This window comes from Acipenser ruthenus, chromosome 34 (assembly GCF_902713425.1).
Source record: "Acipenser ruthenus chromosome 34, fAciRut3.2 maternal haplotype, whole genome shotgun sequence".
In the NCBI taxonomy this organism is placed as follows: Eukaryota; Metazoa; Chordata; class Actinopteri; order Acipenseriformes; family Acipenseridae; genus Acipenser; species Acipenser ruthenus.
Window position 1 is genome coordinate 9,459,704 of NC_081222.1, and position 20,275 is coordinate 9,479,978.

Sequence of the window (20,275 nt, forward strand, 5' to 3'; positions counted from 1 at the left end):
CCAGGAATACAAACAAAAGAAGAAGCTGCTTCCAACCTTAAACACCTGTCTTCTCCTGGCCCCTCCCTCTGGCTAGCCCATTTTTACAGGTATTCTTTTTCACGTAATTAAAAACAACACATGACATTGTTATTTCTTTAAATATATATGTAGCCCAAAGCCACAGGGCACTGCAGGTAAAAGGTTTAATGGTGAGACTTGGTGAAGTAGTAATAGCAGAATAGTTATTTATAAAAAGCACACCAAGCAAAAAAAAAGTCTGGGTTTTCAAATAGATTGTAAATAAAATATGTCTGGTCATGTAAGAAAAGTTCAATTTGGCTACCAATGCAAAAAGGATAAATTGCATTCACAAGGTGAAATAATAAAGATAAGTCTTGCACATAATTAAACCCATTCCATCAGAGTGAGAGAGAAAGAGAGCAAACAGTGAAAATAAAACAGTAAATCAAATAAACAAAATAGTATCAACAAAAATATAGTGTAAACAAAAATAGTGGTGTAACCACTGTATTATAGCAGTTAACCATTTTTCTTCTAGATTCAGAAATAGACTGGCGGAATACTATAGTTTTAATTATTACTAATTCAATTGCAACACACAAGTGGGATTCTTTCTGGTAACAATTTTTTATTACCTTAAAACAAAAAAATGGCAGTTGTCAAAAAATAAAATCTATATTCTCATGTGCAGTGTGACGGACTGCTCGGGTGGCGACGTCAAACCAGGAACTAGACAGACAACTGAATGGTGATTGAATGCGCCAATGCGTGGATTTAATTATCAATTAACAAATAAAACCTTTGAAGACAACAAAAATACTCACAATAAAATGACACAATGGCCAAACAAACAGACAAACAAACACTGACCTCCAAACAAGTAGCGGGCTGGTGTAGACCCAGCACGCGTAGCAATTGTTAGTAATTTATTTATGTTTCTCCTGACTCTCTCCACACTGAACACCCAACCCCGAGTGAATGATTTGTGCATCTATACACACACACAACTGTGCCAGAATTAAATTACTTATTTACCATTCACTTGAATCTCGGCACGTGAACTAATTTCAACTTCCTGCACTTGCATACAGTTACCCATTTTAATCTACACATGAAGTGATTGTGCAATCCACATGGCCAGCCACCTCCCCCTTAAAAGCCCAAGCACCAGCGGAAAGGCTGACAGCTTCCAGGCTGGCTCCACCAGCCGAGTTAATTCCTGCAGCAGAAAAGCTGCTAAGGGCAATGCTGTCAGTGGAAATGCTGCCCGTGGCAGTCCTGTCAGTGGAAAAGTCGACAGCTCCCCCGTCTGGCTCCTTTAGCTGGGGCAATTCCGGCAGTGGAAATGCTGCCATTGGCAGCGTTGGCTGCGGTAATGCTGGCAACGGCACTCCTGTCAGCAGACGTGCTGACGGAGGTGTGGCAGATTCCAGCAGAGGCCACAGCAAATCCCCGGGGGTCAGCTGCAAACGACCTCCAGGCGATGATGAACAGACCTTTCCAGGGGATGGCGAACAGGGCGTTTGTCAAGTAATATGGCATCACAAACCACCGTTGACAATAGAAATAATTTAAAAGACTTCTTTCAAACAGCAGTGGGAAAGGTTTAATGGCAAGACACAGTGATTCAGAGGGGTTTGCAGCAACAATGAAATACTTGCATAATAACAAAGAACTTGAGATGAATCACTTATACTTAACAGTAGTTTTATTTTTAACAATATGTACATGGATTTTGTTTTAGTAAAATGGGCAGTATAATCCTTGTTTCATTTATACTTGTAACAAGAAAACAAATATACAAAAATTACTAATTAACATAAACGTGAAAAGTCCTGCACTTCTTTTTTCTTTTCTTTTTTTTAACAATTTTTTATTTTTATTTTTATTTATCTTTACAATGGGGGGGAGGAAAAGTTGAATACATAAATTTTGTAAAAAAAAAAACATACTATATATAAAAACATAAATAAAGCGTAAAATAAATAAAAATACATTAAAAATCATAAAATCATAATAAACCATAATACAAAACAAATTATATATAAAAATAATATTAAAATATATACATATATATATATATATATATATATATATATATATATCTATATATATATATATATATACACACACACACACACACATACACACATACATTTTATATATATATATATATATATATATATATATATATATATATATATATACACACATTCTAGTGAGTTGTTGGTCTCAAACTTAAATGAAGGTGTTTAATAAGAATGATAGCAGTAGACCAGCAGTGTGGAGTAGTGGTTAGGGCTCTGGACTCTTGACCGGAGGGTCGTGGGTTCAATCCCTGGTAGGGGACACTGCTGCTGTACCCTTGAGCAAGGTACTTTACCGCCATTGCTCCAATAAAAACCCAACTGTATAAATGGGTAATTGTGTGTAAAAAAAAAAAAAAATTGTAAGTCTAAGAAATAAATAATAATAATAATAATAATAATAATAATAATAATAATAATAATAATAATAATAATAATAGTTAAGGTATTAGCACTGGCCTGGTGCAATCTTGCTGTCGACCTCTCCATAAGTGAGATATCTAAAAGAAAGTGTAACCATGCGCAGTTATAGATTATACCAGGTTCCAACCAGCCCTTCAAAATAACCTTCTTTGCTGCTGTCAGCCCCGCAAGAAAGAGTCGTCTTGTCTGTAAATTAAGCACAATTTGAGAATCATCTCCAAGCAGGAGCAGACCAGGACACAGAGGCACCTCTATATTAATAAGTTTTGAGAGAGCTGTAGCTACAAATTTCCAGAAACTTTGGATACGTGGACATTCCCAAAACATATGGAGATTGACGATATGGGGTAGCATAAAATCTATGTACAAATTTTAAATGAACCAATTGGTGTGCTAAGTTTTTAGAAGATGTGAATATATTTTCCCAAATTCTATCCGACAGGGCTAACACCCAGCTTGTTGAGTTCCCTATCCCAAACAGAAGTTACAGCAAGAGAACTGATATTGTGAGTTACAAAGTTATTATAAAGAGATGATACAAGACCTCTGGTGGCAGGAGTTGAACTAAGTAATTGAGCTAAAGGGTGAGTGGACAATGCCACATTCCATGGAACTCCATAAGCACGAAGGGTGGAGCGAAGCCAAAGATACATAAAATAAGAGGACCCAGGGAGTGAGTAAGTCCCCTTAAGATCTTGGAATGTGCGTAAGCCTGTATCATCAAATATATCATTCTAAAAATGAACGTTTCTAGTGGACCAGGGTGGGTAAAAGAAAGGCTGTGAGCCTGTCAACAGAAAGAAATTATTCCAGATTGGGGAGAATTTATGAAAATTAAAAGAAATACCAAGGAATTTATTAGCTTTCTTCCAGATGTCTAATGAATTAGCAATAATGGGGCCCATTCGTAAAGATATAGCCCTATTTTTAAGGCCAGAGAATGGGAGATCTTGGATCCTAATAGGTTTAATTATAGCCTCTTCTATTGCACGCCATGAAACTGGGGCACTTGGGTCCAGCCATGTCTTAAAAACTCTCAACTGAAAGGACCAATAATAGAATTTTAAGTTTGGCATGGCTAGACCACCAAGTATTTTGGGACGTTGCAAAGTAGACAATCAAATTCTAGGACATTTGCTATTCCACAAAAAGCACTGCACATAGAATTAATTTCTTCCAAATATTTGTGAGGGAGTGATAAAGGTAGCATTGAGAACAGAAAATTAATGCGAGGAAGGACATTCATTTTAATAATAGAAATTCTACCATGCAGTGTAAGTTGCAAAGGAGACCATCTCGCCAAATCAGCTTTGATTTTAATCAAGGAACCTGTAAAATTGTCTTTGCGAATCTGTTGAAAATTAGGATGTATTTTAATGCCCAGATATGTAAAACCTGAAGTTTGTATTTGAACAGGGATGTCAGGAGGGAGAGGGGCAGTTTTAGCTGCTGGGTTCAGGGGCATTAGGACAGACTTGGACCAGTTTATTTTGTACCCAGACAGAGAGCCAAATTCATCAAATAGTTTCAGAGCCTGTGGAATTGATTTGGAAGTGTCAGAGAGAAAAAGTAGTATGTCATTAGCATAAAGAGATATGTGATGTTTGGATCCCTTTATGTCAATGGGGGTGATGCCAGGGTTTTGCCTAACAGCCTGAGCTAGGGGTTCCAAGGAAAGGGCAAAGAGCAAGGCAGAAAGCGGGCAGCCTTGCCGTGTGCCTCTTTCAAGTGGAAACTGAGGAGACGTAACTGAGCCGGTTTGCACACACACAGTAGGGTTGGTGTATAAAGTGCGGACCATATTAATAAAAGAGGGACCAAAACCAAAACCTTCCAAAACTGCCCATAAACAGTTCAATTCCAAGCGATCAAATGCTTTTTCAGCATCTAAAGAAAACACAGCACAGGAAACTGATTTATTGGGGGCCGAGTCAAGAACATGCAAAAGTCTGTGCATATTGTCCGATGCGAGCCGGCCCTTCATAAAACCTGTCTGGTCATAATGGATTAAATTACCTACGTATAATTCTAATCTTTTGGTTAATACTTTGGCAAATAATTTTAAATCCGAATTCAAGAGTGAAAGGGACCTATAACTGGAGCATTCCAGTGGATCTTTACCCTTTTTGAGAAGTAGTGAAATCAAAGCTGACTTCTGATCTCTGTGAAATGAAGAATTAAAGTGCCAACCATATCCCAGACTGCCAAAAGTAATTCAGACGGAATGCCATCTAAACCTGGAGACTTACCTTTTTGCATGGACGCAGCTGCAGCTTTCAATTCCTCCAAAGTGATAGGAGCGTCTAATTGTTCAGCTTGATCAGCCACTAGGTTAGGCAAATTCAGTGAATTCAGAAACTCCCTAGTCCTATCCAAATCAGAAACAGATTCAGATTTGTAAAGCTGAGAGTAATAATGTTGAAAAACTTTATTAACTTGGGAGGGTTGGGAAAGCATTGTACCATTGCAGTCCTTAATAGCATCAATAGAAGCACTGTCTAGTTTTAAGAAGCAGAAATTCTGCTTTAGATCTGGTCAGATTTCTAAAATCTGCTTTCAGGGAAGCAAGCTGTCTTGCTCTGGTTTCTAGAAAGTTAACCTTTTGTAATGTTTCCAACTGTAAAATTTGAGCCTCTAATTGAGAAATATGCTTATTACAAGTTTTATTTAGGTTAGATGCAATTGAAGTGCAACTGCCTCTGATGAAACACTTTGTGACTTCCCATAACGAATGGGGGTTAATATCAGGGTCATAGTTTATTTCTAAAAAGGTTTTCAATCCATTGGATATATACTTTAAAAAATCCTCGTTCTGAAGGAGAAAGGAGTTAAAGCGTCATCTTTTGGCACAGGCTGCTCCAGGAGTAAAATTAAATGAATACAAAACTGGGGCGTGATCTGAAATAAGGATTGGTAATATGTCGGTGGAAATAATATAATGCAAAATACTAGGGGAGATAAATATATAATCAATGCGAGAGTAAGTCTTGTGGGGATGGGAAAAGAAAGAAAAATCTTTTACATTCGGATTTCTAATGCGCCATGCGTCCCATACATTTAAATCCTGTGCAAAGTTCTGGAAAGATTTTGAAACTGCTACACGAGGCTCTGCAGCGCTGTGTGAGGTATCGAGCGTCGGGTTAAAGATTGAAGTCACCACCTAAGAGAATTGCAGCATCAGGAAATTCAGATAATTTGAGTCTAACGTTTTCTAAAAACTGAGGATTAAATGCATTTGGTGCATATAAAGACGCAAGACACAATTTAGTCCCATTGAAAGTAATAATCAAAAAACAAAATCTACTTTCTGCATCACAAAAAAAATCAGCAAAAATACAACAACCCCCCGTGCGATTGCAGGTAGAACACGAACTACAAATAACAAAGTAAATAAAGCAAAACGAAACTACAAACATTTCTAAGAAGCTAGTCAGCCGGGGCCAGAGATCCTTACAGCCCCACATGACCAGCAAAAACAAAATTAACAGCACTTCTTTGGCTTTCGAGCCAAGATGGGACAACACACACCCAACAGCCCATAATGATAAAGATCGTATTAAGCATACAATTACAATAACAGAAAAATAACTTTAAGTCCCAAAGAAAAGTCTTTGAAAAAGTATAAACAAAGTACACCATGACAGCCTGTATGAGCGTACCTATAGTTGTTCGTTTGCTCCCCCCTCAGGTGACTGATAGACATTGCAAATTCGAACTCTTACCTAAAACAAGCAAATGTCCAATAATGCAGCTCATAGAAGTCCAAACGTACAGTTGTCCAGGGCAGAATTATCCTATAGTGGCGGCACTATTCCTCAGGCCAGGCATCCATTAAGTACAAATAAGCGACAGACCAGTCATCAAGTAAAGAACCGACTGATTGTAGAACAAGCTTGCAATAAGTCTGCAGTCCCGTCCCATAGGATAGGCATTCCGCTTCAGCTCCAGAACAAACTGCTGGGCATCCTGGGGGAAGCTGTACACATTAGATTGGACGTTGTGCACTATTTTAAGCTTCGATGGGTATAAAAGAAAGCTCTGGATGCTCATCTGTTTAAGAGACGATTGGATCGGTGCAAAGGCTTTTCTGTGCTCAGCTGTGAAATTAGAATAATCCGGAAACAGTAACAACTTTGACTGACCTTGCGATATCTGTGTACCAGGCTGCCTATATGCTTTCAAAATAGCTTGCCTGTCATTATACCTAAGGAGTTTAAAAATCAGTGTGCGTGGTTTGTTTCCTTGGGTATTGGCTCCACTATAAATCCGATGAGCCCTCTCGATCTCAATGACACCTTTGGAGGGCAGGGAGGGAAACCAAAGTGGCAAATTGTGTTGAAGAAAAGAGATTGGATCATCGCCCTCCTCTCCTTCAGGAAGACCGACAAGACGTAGATTAGAGCGACGATTGCGATCCTCCAATTCCGCCAGACGTGCCTGTAGCTGAGTAATATCAGCCTTTGCATCCTTAATGCTATCTCTATTTTGCCTCTGAGCGGCCTGCAGAATATCTGTATGCTTGCCATGCGTCTGTATCGAAGAGGTCAGCGTTGACACTTCCTTTTCAACCTGTTGCAGTCTGGACCGATATTAAATCCATGTCATTGTGTATAGCTTTAACATCAACAGAGAGTTCGGACAGCGCACCTTTTATATCCTTGACGGAATCGGCGAAAAAGACCTTCAATTGCTCCACTTGAGAGCCAGGTAACCAAGGCAAGTCTTCTCCATGCGGCCCCGTGCTAGAGTCAGTCAACGTATCCGACGACATGGTGAGCTGTTTTCTCGCTTTTTTACCCTTGTTTTTCATCAAAGGGGAGGGTGTATGGGGTTCCATTTCCAAAGACGTTCTTTTATCTGCGGTATTCATAAGCAGAATTATCCGTAGAAAAATGCCCACAGTTAGTAAAAATAGTAAAATATTCAATAAATTGGGCTATTAAATGTGCGAGTCGAAAACTACGCGGCCATCTTAGATTGAGTCCAACCGGAAGTCCCTTCTTTCTTCTTTTTTAATTTTTTTTTATTTATAAAGAATCTTTGTCTCAGTGTTAAATAAATAAAACAAAATAAATCAAATCTGTACTTGTGTGAGTGTGGTAACAATATTATTCCCAACACATCAAATAATATAGTTTTATAATTTTGTAAGTGAATGTCAACAAGTGGCAGCATTTACATTCCAATGATTAGTTTTTGTAGGATATTTATAAGTCAGTATAATGCCAGTTTGTTGCATTTGGTAAGTGCAGACCGGTTTGGGAAAGATGCTCTTCCGAGGATTCCTCAGTGAAGTATGAAGTAGAGGTGTGTGACGTACTGGAGTTTAATGACACATTTGAGGGAGTATGCGCCAAGGTCTTGGTACAATCCATCTGCAACATGTCATACAGAAGCTGATGAATTCAGACCCTTGCCAGGGACCTACTTCACTCAGAGAGTTAGCTGAGAGAAACAGAGATGAATTTTGCAAAAGATTCATCCTCTTTTTCTTCTTTTGATGTATCTATACTTTTGAGCCTGTCTAGCAAAGCTTCTTCCACAGGATTTAAATTCTTTCTATTCTTCCTAGATGCTGTGCTAACCTGGGACTCAGAGACTTCTGGTACAGGTGCGTAATCTAGCTGAGCTACAGATGCACTTTCTGTGTTGCTGCAAATACTTTCACTCTCTTCAGCATTGTCTGGTGGTTCTAAAATAATAATCATAACTTCTTCACAGCATAGACTACTTGTAATAAAATAATAATCATAAGAAAAAAACATTGGAAACAAAGGTTTCAAACTTCATTGTTATGTCATAAAGTACAGTGTATTATTACTTTTAACTCAAACTGAATAATACTGAATAAGACATTAACATGATTGTATCTATCAAACACGTATAACAATAAGTTACCTTCAAGTTCATCTGTGAATGCGTAATTATATATAGCCTATGTATACAAACTTATAATAGGGTGTGACAGGGTAGCGTTGTGGGCCCAGGTGATATTGGCAGGCAAAGATACTCAGAGGCAAGGAACCTGCAGTTGAAGTGCAGCTGTGCAGTTTAATAAATAAACAAAAAATACAAAACAAAACACTACTGCTCACAGAAAGAAAATAAAACAGTTAAACAAAAAGAAAACTTTCACAATAAACAAGAACAAAATAACCAGCTCAAGGGCCAAAACAAAAGTTTAAACAAAAACAAAACTGTTCAGACTGAGCCTTCACTGAACTTTGTCAAAGCAACACAAATGCAGTGACACAGTGTTCACTCACCCAAAACTCCATCACCAAACAAAGGATTTCCCCCTTTATAATATCATGTGGCTGGAGCCTAATTATCATCAATGATTCAATTAGCTCCAGCCACATTCTCACATGTAGTTTGGCAGGGATAGGAAATTAACCCCATCCCTGCCAATCACCACAAAACAATATTATTTACAGGCAGGGCCCTGCCCTGCCACATATGTCAAACAGCATTATGAAAGATATACATGCTGCATTATCATATTCTAAGTTTAATAATAGTACTACGGAAATAAATATTTGTGTTTTTATTTTGTGACAAAGAAATGAAAGTGAGATGGGGTAAAGAGTCTGTCAAGCTAGAATTATTTTCTGTTCATGAATATATTTAACATACTTGTTTATTTCTTATTACTCCTACTCCTTAATTCCTTATGGCAAGCCTGCATATACTGTACTTGTTTGATTTATTTATTTCAATACATACGTCTTCATCCTGCTCTGGTATATTTAAATCTGTGTCAGTGTATTTGATAAATTCGGATAGCCAGCTCAAAAGTTCAATATATTTCGGTGTTCTCCTACTTCCACCAGTGTCCCCACTCTTTCCCTTCATTATTTTCTTATTTTTAACATTGATCCTATAATCTCATCAAGCAGCTTCTTGAAGGATCCCAGGGTGTCAGCTTCAACAACATTACTGGGGAGTTGGTTCCAGACCCTCACAATTCTCTGTGTAAAAAAGTGCCTCCTATTTTCTGTTCTGAATGCCCCTTTATCTAATCTCATTTTGTGACCCCTGGTCCTTGTTTCTTTTTTCAGGTCAAAAAGTCCCCTGGGTTGACATTGTCTATACCTTTTAGGGTTTTGAATGTTTGAATCAGATCGCTGTTTAGTCTTCCTTGTTCAAGACTGAATAGATTCAATTTCTTTTAGCCTGTCTGCATACGACATGCCTTTTAAACCCGAGATAATTCTGGTTGCTCTTCTTTGCACTTTTTCTAGAGCAGCAATATCCTTTTTGTAACGAGGTGACCAGAACTGAACACAGTATTCTAGTTGAGGTCTTACTAATGCATTGTAAAGTTTTAACATTACTTCCCTTGATTTATCAACACTTCTCACAATATATCCAAGCATCTTGTTGGCCTCCCCACATTGTCTAGACGAAGACTTTTCTGAGCCAATATAAACTCCTAGGTCTTTTTCATAGATTCCTTCTTCAATTTCAGTATCTCCCATATGATATTTATAATGCACATTTTTATTGCCTGCATGTAATACTTTACACTTTTCTCTATTAAATGTAATTTGTCGTCTGCAAATTTAAAAAGTTTGCTTACTATGCAAATTACAAACAGTATTTTTAGACACGACAAAACACTCACGATACTCTTTCACAATACTGGTCTTTCCGGGTCGTTCCTTAACCATAACTGAGGGAACAGATTCCGTTGCTTCGACCCTGATTTGTACCGTCACGCGTGACCCCTTGGTAAACTATTGCAGCCGCTCTTCCAATCCCAGCTGCCACATCATTTCCCTTCCATGTCGATGAGTTAGTGCACAAAAGCTCCACCCCCTTTCTAGATGACGGACTTCCTTTTAACCCTAGGAATAAATTGTCAGGCCAAACAGTCCAGGGTACTCTGTTCCCATTACTTAGCGCCCTCGCAGGTCAGGAGGGAGATTTACCACCAAGAATCATTGCCTTTCTGTCACACAATATTATTAGGAATTGCCTTCCATGAATTATTGCACATTTCACTGTCTTTGTGTTGTTTTTAAGAGGAATCGTATAGATGCCTGTACTTCCTAACCTCCTCAATTAGCTTTTCTTCAAAATCGTCCATTGTTTCTGCTGTGGACAAGGAAGCGCCTCGCATAAAAAGTGCAACATTTTCAACTTAAGGATTTGATGCGTGCGTCTACACCTTGCGTCTCACACATCTCAAGACACCAATTATTTTTAGAATGTACTGCGAGTAGGTTGCGCGTCCTGGACTATGAATAGCCCTTAATGCTGCTGCTGGCCTGCTGACCTATGAGTGCAGACTGTTTATTTATTTATATATTTATTTCTTAGCAGATGACCTTATCCAGGGTGACTTACAATTGTTACAAGATATCACATTATTTTGACATACAATTACATTTGGTGGACGGCCTTCTCTTGGCAGAGTCACTGTTGTGCCATATTTTTTCCATTTTTTAACAATGGATTTAACGGTGCTCCGGGGGATGTTCAAAGTTTGGGATATTTTTTTATAACCCAACCTTGATTGGTGCTTCTCCAGAACTTTACTCCAGACTTGTTTTGATAGCTCCTTGGTCTTCATGATGCTGTTTGTTTAGATATGCTCTCAAACAAACTCTGGGGCCTTCCAGAAACAGGTGTATTTAATCTGAGATCATGTGACACTTTAATTGCACACAGGTGGACTCAATTCAACTAATTATGTGACTTCTGAAGGCAATTGGTTGTTACCAGAGCTTATTTAGGGGTGTCACAGCAAAGGGGGTGAATACTTATGCAATCAAGACTTTTCAGTTTTTTATTTGTAAATAATTTTGAAAAATATGTTGATTTTTTCCCCCACTTCGACATTATGGACAATTTTGTGTAGATCAGTGACAAAAAATCCTAATTAACTCCATTTTAATTCCAGGTTGTAACACTACAAAATGTGGAAAAGTCCAAGGGGGGTGAATACTTATGCAAGGCACTGTATTTTCTCAGCAAGACGCCTAGTCTCTGGTTTATACTTCTGACACACAGGGCAATTCCGGACATACTGTACCACATCTTTCCACATTTTAGATCAATAAGCAACCTCATAGATTCGCTTTATGGTTTTAAAATGTCCACAATGACCACTATGCAGATTGTCATGAAAAACAGATAAAACTCCATTGTGCAGGGAGGAAGATACATAGATCAGATAGTGAGTTCCCTCATTGGATCTTTTCACTTTGTGATAGACTTTGTCCTCAATGATCTCAAAGTCTGTAGCAATTTCAGGTTCTACAGCCTGGTCTGAAGAGAGAAAATGGTAAATTTCTTGAATTTCTGGATCTTCAGTTTGAGCTTTCCAGAGATCTTTATCAGTTAATGGAAATATTTCAAAGGCAGTTGATTTGCCAAGTTTGTTAGTTTGAACTCCCAACAGAATAGCCTTTTGGCAGTCCAGTGGCTCTCTAGACAAAGCTTCTGGGGCACAGTTAAATTTCCCTTTCTGATATTCTATGGCAGAATTAAACTCTTGCAGATGTAACACACAGTGAATAAGTCTAGAATTTGGATTTCTGAATGATCAGTCACTACTGTGAAGTGTTTACCATCCAGATAGTGTCTCCATCTCTCCACTGCCCATACCACTGCTAAACACTCCCGTTCCACTGTGGAATAGTTCCTTTAAACCCCTGTTAGAGAGCGGCTAGCATAAGCCAGAACTTCTGAGGAGGAATTACAACAAGCACAGAAGAGAAATATGCTGCATTAATATGGCACCCAGGCCATATCCACTAGCATCTGTGTAAACAATAAAGGGTAGGTTGAAGTTTGGATGTCCCAGAATCGGTGAAGAAGTCAAGCAATCCTTAAGATTTTTAAAAGCTGACTGACACTCTGGGGTCCATTTAAACTTTGTTCCTTTTTTCAAAGCATTAAGGGGTTCTGCAATCTGAGAGAAATGGGGTACGAACCGATTGAACCATCCTGCTAAGCCTAAGAATCTTTGAAGGGACTTGACATTGGTAGGTACTGAAAACTGCTGGATGGCCTCAGTCTTAGCTGGATCTACATGTACACCACCTCTTTGAGTCGCAATATGACTTAGAAACTTAATTTTCTGTTTGCAGAATTGACATTTCTTTAGATTTAGATTAAGACCAGCTTCCCTCAGTTTATTCAAAACAGCTTGAATATCTTGGTAATGTTGCTGAATACTAGAAGAATAAATTATTATGTCATCTAAATAGACCAAGCATATTCTCCCTCACAAATCTCCAAGAACCCTTTCCATCAATCGTTGAAATGTTGCTGGTGCATTTTTTAAACCAAATGGCATTACTCTAAAATGGTAAAGCCCACCAGGTACCAGGTAAGCAGTTTTAGATTTACTCTCTGGATCCATTTCCACTTGCCAATAGCCACTATTTAAATCAAGAGTTGTAAACACTCCTGCTAAGGATTCCAACATTTCTCCAATTGTTGGCATAGGATATGCATCATCAGTGGTCTGAGCATTCAGCTTCCTGTAATCAACACAGAAACATTGGGAGCCATCTTTTTTTGGACTAAGAACAATGGGTGAAGCCCATGCCGAATCACAAGGTTCAATTATACCTTTCTTGAACATCTCTTCAATATGTTCCTGAACAACTTGCTGTTAACAGACAAGCGATATGGCCATTGCTTAATAGCAACTTCACTTATAGTGCAAATTTTATGTTTAACAAATGATGTTCGGCCAAGCTAGTTTAAGCCAATCCCACTGCTACTGCTCAACAGATAATGTAACTGTTCAGCATCTCAACCCAATAGATCAGATTGTCCCACAGCTTGTTTAATAAGATCTTGGCTAATTGAAAGCAAAGACAGATGAGAAAAAACAGACGTTGGTGAATCCGCAGTGAACAAATATGTGTAAGCCTTTTTACCGCTAACCAATTTTGTAGATAAAAGCCAGCTTGCCAAATGTCCCAATCCTGGCTGGAAAGTAAAATTATTTTTTTTTTCTCATCATGGGAAAACCTGTAAGTCTGGTTTCTTACATCAATTATTAATCCTGTAAGAGAAATGAAATCCAGTCCGAGCGCAAGAGCATAAGCAAGTTCAGAATCAGGTAATACTAAGGTAGGTACAATCCACCTAAACCCATGCATATGGTAGTCAAGATTAACATGGCCAAGGAGAGAACTTTCTGCTCCATTTGCTAAATACAAAGACACTTTCTCTTTAGTTTGCATAATTTACTGAGGCCCCTTGAATTTTTCCCAAAGCTTCTCATTAATTCTTGTATAAGTCACACCTGTGTCCAAAATAGCCTTTCCAGTCCACCCACGAATGGTAACCGACAATTAATTGACGAAGAACAAAGGAGACAAGGTTTTTCCATCCTTTTGTTTCCCATCCTTTTGTTTTACCATAAAATAGGTTTCAGTTCCAGATAATTCCTCAGACACCGCTGACAAGGTGTTGTCTTTCCAATTGTTTTTTTCCTTTAGACTTTGAAGGAGTAAATCCCTTTTGTGTATTCTGCATAAAATGACTTTTATATTGAGGACAATGACCAGGAGCATGACTTGCATTACATATCCAACATAAATGGGTAGGCGGTTGATTGCTACCCACCGATTTAGCATCAGGTCTGGCAGGATTTGAATTTGTACCAGAAGACACTGTACTCTTCCCAAATTTAGCAGCCTTTCATTCATAGTTTTGTTGGTTTTGTCGGTCCTTCTCCAATTGTCCTCCTAATTTGTCACCCTCCAATTAATAAGAACATAAGAAGAACATAAGAAAGTTTACAAATGAGAGGAGGCCATTCAGCCCATCTTGCTCGTTTGGTTGTTAGTAGCTTATTGATCCCAGAATCTCATCAAGCAGCTTCTTGAAGGATCCCAGAGTGTCAGCTTCAACAACATTACTGGGGAGTTGGTTCCAGACCCTCACAATTCTCTGTGTGAAAAAGTGCCTCCTATTTTCTGTTCTGAATGCCCCTTTATCTAATCTCCATTTGTGACCCCTGGTCCTTGTTTCTTTTTTCAGGTCAAAGAAGTCCCCTGAGTTGACATTGTCTATACCTTTTAGGATTTTGAATGTTTGAATCAGATCGCCACGTAGTCTTCTTTGTTCAAGACTGAATAGATTCAATTCTTTTAGCCTGTCTGCATATGACATGCCTTTTAAACCCGGGATAATTCTGGTTGCTCTTCTTTGCACTCTTTCTAGAGCAGCAATATCCTTTTTGTAATGAGGTGACCAGAACTGAACACAATATTCTAGGTGAGGTCTTACTAATGCATTGTAGAGTTTTAACATTACTTCCCTTGATTTAAATTCAACACTTCTCACAATATATCTGAGCATCTTGTTAGCCTTTTTTATAGCTTCCCCACATTGTCTAGATGAAGACATTTCTGAGTCAACATAAACTCCTAGGTCTTTTTCATAGTTCCCTTCTTCAATTTCACTATCTCCCATATGATATTTATAATGCACATTTTTAATACCTGCATGCAATACTTTACACTTTTCTCAATTAAATTTCATTTGCCATGTGTCTGCCCCTTTATAAAGTGTAATCGTGCATATCCCTGACACTTTAATACAGATGATCAGATAAACACAGAACATGAAAGACAAAAGAGCATCACTTTCAATTAGTTGCAGCATTTAACAAGTAATAAGCATGCTATAAAGACAGTCCCTGTCTTCATAAATGACCAGAAATATAGCGCTGAGTGACACATATAGCAATAGTCAATGAATCTAATCCAAATGAAAGAAACAAACAAAATGTAGCCGTTTAGCACAGTTCTCAAAAAGATAATAAAATGTCATTCTTTTAACCCTTTGCAGTCCCTTTATTAAGTGTGTGTCAGGCACGTCAGGTCCAATATATTTTCACATGCGCAGTTCATTTTAGACGCGCTGTTTAAAAGTATTTTTTTTCCCACAGTCAAACGGGTTTAAAAGGCCCTGCATATCAACAAAGCACTCACAAGGCATCTCCAGCCCCGCCCCACCCTTTTGTTCGCTATAGCTTTCACCTATGTAAGAAATAAATAATAATAATAATAGTAGTCGTACATACCGATCAATCATCTCCTGATCACTCGTTTTATCACCAAATAATAATGCGACTCAATAATGCGATCCAAGTCATTATTTTATTACTATAACATCTCAAAAAAGCTCTGCAAATGTCCATGATATTCTCTGTGCGCTGATGCAGTATCACCCAGCTTGTTTCCTTATGACCGCCCCTATCTGATGCCAGGGGCAAGTATGACTATTCATGAGATATGCCCTTTTTTTCGACTTGTCTCGGCTCCTGTCGCTCCCACTCAGCCATTGAATGGTTTTCTTGGCTTTTTCCGGAGAAAAAACAACTAGAAACTCGTTTTTTGCATTTTTTTGATGATGTCAGACAGGGTCCGACAATGGACCGGATAAGAATAATTGCAATGTCAGACCAGGTCCGACATAGGACCGCAAAGGGTTAAACCCTTTCAAAGTCTTCTTGCCCAGCTCTCACAAAGACTGACGTTGTTGCAACAAGTAAAACAGTTGATAGTCCCAGCTAATCCAGGCAATGCTGACCTGAACAAACAACTCCAAAAGAAGCCAATCCAGCCCGCATCAGCTCTAACAATCAGTTTACTCGATACCTCGATAATATTTCTTCTTAAACTGTGCATTAAGCTTTACACAAAGAAAACAAAATGTCACTTTCATGTTCTTTTTCCTGCATGGTTGAACTGCTTGCTCATTTACAAACATCTCTCTCTCTCTCTCTCTCTCTCTCTCTCTCTCTCTCTCTCTCTCTCTCTCTCTCTCTCTCTCTCTCTCTCTCTCTCTCTCTCTCTCTCTCTCTCTCTCTCTCTCTCTCTCTCTCTCTCTCTCTCTCTCTCTCTCTCTCTCTCTCTCTCTCCACAGGTCCTTGCAAGCTCACTCCTGCTATCTGTAGGCAGCTGATAAAGGTGACTAATTAAAGAGCCACTTCACATGTACTGATCGTGTACAAAGTGATTGTGCAATCCACATGGCCGGCCGCCTCCCCCTTAAAAACCCAAAAGTCCCATTCATAGTCCTGGGCCAGACAGAGACCTTAAGGGCCCCATGGGTGGCAATGTTCCCCATACCAGTGCTGTCAGCGGAAATGCAATAGTAGACTTCAACAACAATACATTGTAAAATAATGTTTCGTGTTCGCAAGCCTTTGTTAGTTTATAAACACATTTTGTTGATTAAAAATGCTGATGCTTTGGTTAGATGCCTACAATCAATGATTTATGTTAAAACCAAATCAGTTGTTGCAGCTAATGTTAATCTAATTCGTTAATACAATTCAATGCAGCAGAATTCACAAGCTATTCTTTCGTTAATATGTCAAAGGGCTACTCAGATCTGCCATCTACTTTTCTTAATATAGCAATTTTGGTGTTAAAACCATATTCTTTTATTCTAATACAATTGCTCAGAGAAAAAGTTTTTTATTAACAAGTAATAACATTTTTTCTCAAAAAGATAGGTGTCAGAATTATTGGCACCCCTAAAGATTCTTATAAATAATATCAAACAAAATTAAATCTGCATTAACATTCTACTTCTTTAAGTTCATCTCAGTCTTAAGGAACTGTATTGTGGCCTTCCATGGCTTCCTGTTTCACTGGGGTATAAAAATGAGGTAACACGCATATGAAATCCATTTGTCATCCATCACCATGAGAACTGTGTAATTTTGGTTGATTCCATTTAATCATTAATAAAGTCAAATATATTTCACATGTTGGAAAATTACAATATAGCTCAGTACTGGTATTATTTATTTTATACAGTCTTTTTTGCTCATCTTTATCAAGGGTGCCAATAATTTTGGAGTTGACTATATATATATATATATATATATATATATATATATCTATATATATATATATATATATATATATATATATATATATATACACTGTATATATATACACACACACAGTGCCTATAGAAAGTCTACACCCCCTTTAACTTTTTTCACATTTTGCTGTGTCAGTGCCTCCGAGTTATAGGAATTTAAATTAGGATTTTTTCCACTTATCTACACCCCATACTCCAGTTTTAATTGAGAAAAAGATTATATATTAAAAGTACAAAACTGAAAAATCATAATTGGATAAATCCCCACCTCCCTAAGTTAATACTTGGTGGAAGCACCTTTGGTATCAATTACAGCTGTGAGTCTGTCGGAATAGGTCTCTACCAACTTTGCACACCTAGATTTGGCAATATTTGACCATTCTTCTTTACAAAACTGTTAAAGCTCTGTCAAGTTCCTTGGGGAGCGTTGATGGACAGCAATCTTCAAGTAATGCCACAAATTTCGATTGGATTTAGGTCGGGGCTCTGACTGGGCACTCAAAGACATTTACCTTTTTGTTCCTTATCCACTCCAGTGTAGATTTCGCTGTGTGCTTTGGGTCGTTGTCATGCTGAAAGGTGAACTTCCATCCTAGTATCAGCTTTCTTGCAGAGGGCAGCAGGTTTTCCTCAAGGACTTTTCTATACTTTGCTCCATTCATTTTCCCTTCTATCCTGACAAGTGCCCCAGTCCCTGCCGATGAGAAACATCCCCATAACATGATGCTGCCACCACCATGCTTCACAGTTGGGATGGTGTTCTTTGGGTGATGCACTGTGTTGGGTTTGCGCCAAACATAACGCTTTGCATTTAGGCCAAAAAGTTCCATTTTAGTTTCGTCAGACCACAAAACTTCTTGCCACATGGCTACAGAATCTCCTGAGTGTTCTTTTGGGATTCAAGGTGGGCTTTCTTGAGTAAAATACAGGCCGGATTTGTGGAGTGCTTGGGATATTGTTGTCACATGCACACTTTGACCAGTCTTGGTCTTGGTGGTGCCATACACCTTCCACTTCTTAATAATCGTCTTTACTGTGCTCCAAGGGATAATCAAGGCCTTTGATATTTTTTTCTACTCATCCCCTGAGCTTCTTGGTGCTCATTATTGACTCTTTGCTTTGAAATGCACTACCCAGCAGAGGAAACCTACAGGATCATGCTGAATTTATCCTGAAATCATTTGAATCACTACAATTTAACACCGGTGGAGGCCACTAACTTGGTGTGTGATTTTGAAGGTGATTGGATACACCTGAGCTAATTTAGGATTGCTATTACAAGGGGGGTGGACACTTATCCAACCAAGCTATTTCAGTTTTTATTTTTAATTATTTTTCTTCAAATTTCTATAATATATTTTTTCAATTTGAAGTTGTGGGGTAGGATGTGTAGATCAATGAAAAAAAATATTTTAATGCATTTTAATTCCAGGCTATAAGACAACAAAAGGTGAACATTTTGAAAGGGGGCGTAGACTTTCTATAGCCATTGTATATACAGTGCCTTGCAAAAGTATTCAGACCCCTGACCAATTCTCTCATATAACTGAATTGCAAATGGTACATTGAAATGTCGTTCTTTTTGAGATTTTATTTCAAAACACTGAAACTCCAAATCAATTATTGTAAGGTGACATTGGTTTTATGTTGGGAAATATTTTTAAGAAAAATAAAAAACTTGCATAAGTATTCAACCCCTGTGCTGTGGAAGCTCCCAGTTTACACCGATGAAAGAAATTGTCCTAACGAGGACACAATTACCTTACCATTGGCCTCCACCTGTGAACAATTAAAGTTGCTGTCACATTTTCTGGATAAAAACACCACTGTTGAAGGATCATTGGTCAGGCTGTGAATCTGAAGGAAAATGAAGACCAAAGAGCATTCTACAGACGTTAGAGATAAAGTAATACAAATGCATAGATTAGGGAAAGGGTACAAAATAATATCCAAGTGTCTGGATATCCCAGTGAGCACAGTTGGATCAATAATCAGGAAGTGGAAGCTGCATCACACCACTGCAAGAGAACCTACTTCAGTCTGCTAAAAAACTGAAGCTTGGGAGGAAATTCACCTTTTCAGCAGGACAATGATCCCAAGCACAAGGCCAAAGCAACATTGGAGTGGCTCAAGAACAAAAAGGTGAATGTCCTACAGTGGCCCAGTCAAAGTCCTGATCTCAATCCCATTGAGAATCTGTGGCACTATTTGAAAATTGCGGTCCACAAGCGTCGCCCAACCAACCTGAACAACCTGGAGCAAATCTGCCAAGAATGGGCCAAAATCACTCCGACACTGTATGCAAAGCTGGTACATACTTACCCCAAAAGACTTAAAGCTGTAATTGCAGCGAAAGTTGACTCTACCAAATATCAATGTGTGGGGGTTGAATACTTATGCAAGCAAGATATTTGAGTTTTTTATTTTTCTTAAAATATTTCCCAACATAAAACCAATGTCACCTTACAATAATTGATTTTGAGTTTCAGTGTTTTAAAATAAAATATCAAACAGAACAAAATTTCAATGTACCATTTGTAATTCAGTAATATGAGAGAATGGGTCAGGGGTCTGAATACTTTTGCAAGGCACTGTATGTATATATATATATATATATATATATATATATATATAGATATAGATATATAGATATAGATATTACACAGCATGATCGTTTCTAATACCGTTCATCATTTTGTAAATTAGATTTTTTTTTTACCCAGTAAAATACTCTTTCTGAATGGAATAATAATAATAATAATAATTATTATTATTATTATTATTATTATTATTATTATTATTATTATTATTATTATTATTATGACAATTGAACTGCCCTCTTTTTAAGTACATTGTGACAAGGTAAAGCGATCCTGTACTGCAAT

The 20,275-nt window shown here is 38.0% G+C and overlaps 1 protein-coding gene across 1 annotated transcript in view; it reads left to right on the forward strand.

Moving 5' to 3' along the window:
- Positions 1-20,275, forward strand: part of LOC131704996 (uncharacterized) — a 52,987-nt gene that overhangs the window by 31,996 nt on the left and 716 nt on the right. Inside the window, exon 8 of the mRNA XM_059006841.1 lies at positions 8,086-8,124. Within this exon, the coding sequence (XP_058862824.1) occupies positions 8,086-8,124 (39 nt within the window). The remainder of the gene's footprint in view (positions 1-8,085; positions 8,125-20,275) is intronic.